Source organism: Apis dorsata, unplaced genomic scaffold, assembly GCF_000469605.1.
Source record: "Apis dorsata unplaced genomic scaffold, Apis dorsata 1.3 scaffold_840, whole genome shotgun sequence".
In the NCBI taxonomy this organism is placed as follows: Eukaryota; Metazoa; Arthropoda; class Insecta; order Hymenoptera; family Apidae; genus Apis; species Apis dorsata.
In genome coordinates, this window is record NW_006263966.1 from 473,655 (window position 1) to 478,233 (window position 4,579).

General features: G+C 29.2%; 1 protein-coding gene across 1 annotated transcript in view; it reads left to right on the plus strand.

Annotated features, from left to right (window-relative positions):
- Positions 1–4,296, plus strand: part of LOC102680486 (lachesin-like) — a 176,061-nt gene extending 171,765 nt beyond the window's left edge. The window contains exon 8 of the mRNA XM_031514016.1: positions 3,557–4,296. Within this exon, the coding sequence (XP_031369876.1) occupies positions 3,557–3,810 (254 nt within the window). The 3' untranslated portion in view covers positions 3,811–4,296. The remainder of the gene's footprint in view (positions 1–3,556) is intronic.
- Positions 4,297–4,579: the final 283 nt, after the last annotated feature.

Below are 4,579 nucleotides of genomic sequence, written 5' to 3' on the forward strand. Positions count from 1 at the left end.
CCCAATCATTTAAAACTTTAAATTAATCTACAGTATTATTATCAATGCTATACTAATTAAATAAAAAATTCCATTACTAGTATACTAGTATCTAGATAGTATCCACTATCTTATAATATTATTATCATTACAATATTATATGATCAAATAAAAAATATCATAGACGGACGAAAGAAAAGAAGATTTTAAAGTAAAACGGGAAGAAATACTCTAATCATCATAAATTATGACTGGACTGCAGATTTTTATACAAAAATTTTTATTAACTAAAAAAATAGAGTTTAAACAGAGATCTGATTTATTTCCTTAAACATCAAAATCTAATTTTGCACAAATATTTGCACCCCAATCATACTAAAACTTTAAATTAATCTACAGTACTATTATCAATGCTATACTAATTAAATAAAAAATTCCACTACTAGTATACTAGTATCTAGATAGTATCCACTATCTTATAATATTATTATCGCTATCAATATTATACGATCAAATCAAAAATATCATAGACGGACGAAAGAAAATAAGATTTCAAGTAGATTTCAAAGTAGAACGGGAAGGAATACTCTTTCCAGAGATTATACTAGCGGTATACCGTTTTCCTGTATCGCAATACACGCGAGTACTAAAGATACGGTTTAATGCTATTACTTTGGTGTATATACTGCCACACCGATGGACCGGATTTCAAACAAGCTTATCAAATCAATGGATACGACGGCAGATTAACGTAGACTGGCTCAATCAAAAGCGCTTATCGATATCCTGTGGTAGTGTAATAGGATTACAATGCTACATTGACATGGAAGCATTCTTCCTTTGCCGACCTCCATGATACTGAACACGTATGCAGTGTTATTTCTCGAATCAGTGGCTCTTGTCGCGTCGGGACAATAGACTTGTGGGTAATGGATTCGGCAATTCGCACTCTGGAAATCGAAATCTTTCCTTCGTTATTTGTCGCCACGTGTTATTGCGTTATTCCCTAAATCACGATTTTCTTCCACGAAATTCTTTTATATTTTCTATCGCACGGGATCGAGTTTCGATTTGAATCGTGATACGTACATAGGAATATTTTATATTAAAGCTGTCGATGATTTTTTCATATATGCTTTCAATTTAAAATTGGATTATGTGTGAATTCTTTTCTGGAATATTTTTTAATCCGACCAAAGTACTTTTATTTCATAAAATATTTTATACGTGTATATTTTTTTAATGAATTTGAAAGAAACATTCTTCTTCGTTCTCTTAATTAGTTTTCTTATAATAGGAACAGAATCAATATTCAATCAAATGCGTTGCTAGTTGCAATCGAGCAAGTAGGTTACGATTCTAGTACTTCACTAAAGAATTTTATTTTATTCATCAACTGAGAACGTTGGACGAGCATCGGAGAATTCAATTGCATTTCGTTATACGGGCAAATATTTGTCATGGAATCAAGTCTTTTCGCGAATGAAGATTTCTTCCTTAAGATAAATTTTATTTCAATTCTATTTAATTTTTTCTTTCATTTAACATTGAAGAATTTTATTGTTAATTAAAAATATTTTGAAGTAAATTCTTTGTATATATAGAACCTAATTTCTTTTTATTAATATTTAGTGAAAAACGAAAAATAAAATAACAAATGTATGATAAAATAATAAAACAACTCTCTATAAATAAAAAATCTTACACAAAAGAGAGAGTCTTTTCCGTAATATCATATTGTGTCTCGTCTGTTTTAAGTACCCAAACACAACTGTCATAACAATTCATCCCCTCCCTCCCCCTCTCACAAGTTAGAAATACGTCAAACGCAGAAGTTCACAATTGTTCAAGTACAAAGCTGTAAATTCTATCTCTGAAGGTATCAAACAATGAACTGTGGATCCAAGTATGAAGCTTAAGCTAAGGTTAAAGCCATAGATGAACTAATGGAGTATTCGACCAACATTGATCAAGTAACAATGTATCGTACATAATGCTGAATTTATGTGGAACAAATAGGGGATACGTCAGTCCATAGATCTGCGTTTGGGATATGGATTTGTGAGAGATACGAGGTTACTTTTCATCTCTATGTATCACACACTTCGAGCCAAACATGATGGAATTCTCGATTTAAACTCTTGATGATTCTTTTTGATATAAGTTGGATCAATTAAGAACGAAGATTGATTTATAATATCGAGGAATTTCGAAAAATCTAATATTTTATGAAAATATCAAGAATTTAAATCATTAAACATTTGAAGCTAAATTTGATTAAAATTATTTTTCATTTAAAATTAAATTATTGATTTTATTTATGCCAATGTTGAATTTCTTATTGGTCGACGAAAAAATAATATTTTATAAAAATGGAAAAATGTTAAAAATTTAAAGTAAAAATTTTGAAGAAAGATTTAAAAAATTTATTTTGATTTATTAATCTGTTTGTTTAATTAATCGTATAACGGAAAGAAGAAAATTATTATACTTGAACCTCTAAGAGCAAAAAGATATGCGAATAATAAAATACATTTATAAGAACAATAATTCTAGTTAAATTTGAAATACATGAATTAATAAATATCCGAAATTAATCAATAAAAAAAAGAACAAGAATACTTTGAATCTCGTGTATCGATGAACAGATAAAAAAATATTGAATCTCAAATGGAATATCTATCCTATTCAAAGAATATCCCATTGTCATTTATTCTAGCTTTTATCAAACTTTTTTAATGAAAAGAAATTAAATATTGGGGAAGCTTATAGAAACTATTAGAAATTGTTGAGCAATTTTTTGAAAAATGATTGATGAAATTTTTCGACAGATAACGAGTTAACAAAAATTACAATATTATCAATTATAATATAATTAATCAACTAATAACATATAAATCAACAAACTATAAAAAATAACATTTCCAATTTGAATAACTATTATATATTCCTATACTATAAAAAAATTAATTTTTATTTTTTTTTATTTTTTCTCTAATATAAAATATATCATATATACATATACATACATATATTCAGAGGTATAGATATAAATATTTTTATACCTCTTACATAAATTATAAGTTAAATCATAATAAGACAACTATATTAATATTTTCATCATTATATTTAATACTTTAACAATCTATTTCCAAAATATTTAATACAATTTCAATAAATAACACAACAGATACAAATCACGCTACATTCATGCTAAACATTAACTTTATTTATCAATTTATTTCCAATCTATCTCGAAAATTTCATAAAATTTTGATAAACAATCGATCAACATTCAGCTATACGCAAATTAAAGCATCGCAAATTATAATTCGCGATTCGATAAAAGCACACGTAGGTTCTTAATCATCGCATCGAAGTACAAATCGTTTCCCAATCGTGAAACAAGATCTCCCGATTCGATTCCAAGCGAATTTCGAATCGAAGCGATATTTCTCCCCGAGAGTTGCGGTCATTTGATCGGTTGCGCGGCCGTGGTCGCATCGTAAATTCCGAATCGCGGCCAAGAACGTGCTTTTTAACACGTCAATTTCCTTTTTTTTTTTTTTTTTTTCAGAAATCGATAGATCGCCAACGATGCGTAGACCAAGCACCAGACGAGACTCGAAGAAGAGTTGGAAGATGGATCACAATCACGAGAGGAACACGACCGGCATGAAGGACGAGCCGATGACAAAAATGATCGAGAACGAGGACGAGCAGATCGATTTCCATTCTTCGTCCGCCTCGTCCCTATTCCACTGCCATCTGCTGACCAATCTTGGAATTACTACCGTCACTGCCATATTGGCCGGTAATATGTCAACGTAGACCCTTCTGTGATCTCAGTTTTACGTATGAAACTGATCAATTCGCGTCCGGATGAGTTTTCAGGGTCGCTAGTCGCGAGAATATAGGTAATTATTTATTACCGGATTGCGACTCTAATGTTAATGGAGGACCAGTCGGTTCGATGTTTCTCTTTACATTCTTGTTCGCGAGAACATTCCATGGATTTGAAAAGAAATGTGTTAAGAGATTGAAAGAAAAAAAAGTGTCTTCTAAGAGCAAGATCGCCTAGAACGAAGCGCTTGAGAGAATGCGCGTTCCTCTTATACGAAAGATTCCATTCGTTCTTTAACCCTTTAGCGCGAGTATATGGCACGAGAAGAATGTTGCCTATTTATGGAAAGTATAGGTATGATAGATAAAAGACAGTCGTGTTTTATAAGATCCTTTTTTGTTAGATATTTATGTATTAATTTATGTTTTTTTGAAGATTAGTGTAATATTAATTACTGAATTTTATATTATTGTAATTTAAAGATAAAATTTACAAAATTATCTTAATTATTTTCGTTATTAATAGACCGATTAAAATTTTTTTTGTTATAAATGATATAATTTCAAAATGAAGACATTTAATTTTTTTTAAATAAGTTCTTTAACTAAAACTTTTAATTTTTGAATGTAACATAATGATTATTTTGTCTATCAGCTAATAAAATATCGAGACGAATTCATGGAAAATTTCGAAAACAAGCTTTTTTTGTATTTATTAATTTCTAATTATATTTAGCAATTTTGTAAAAATATTAAA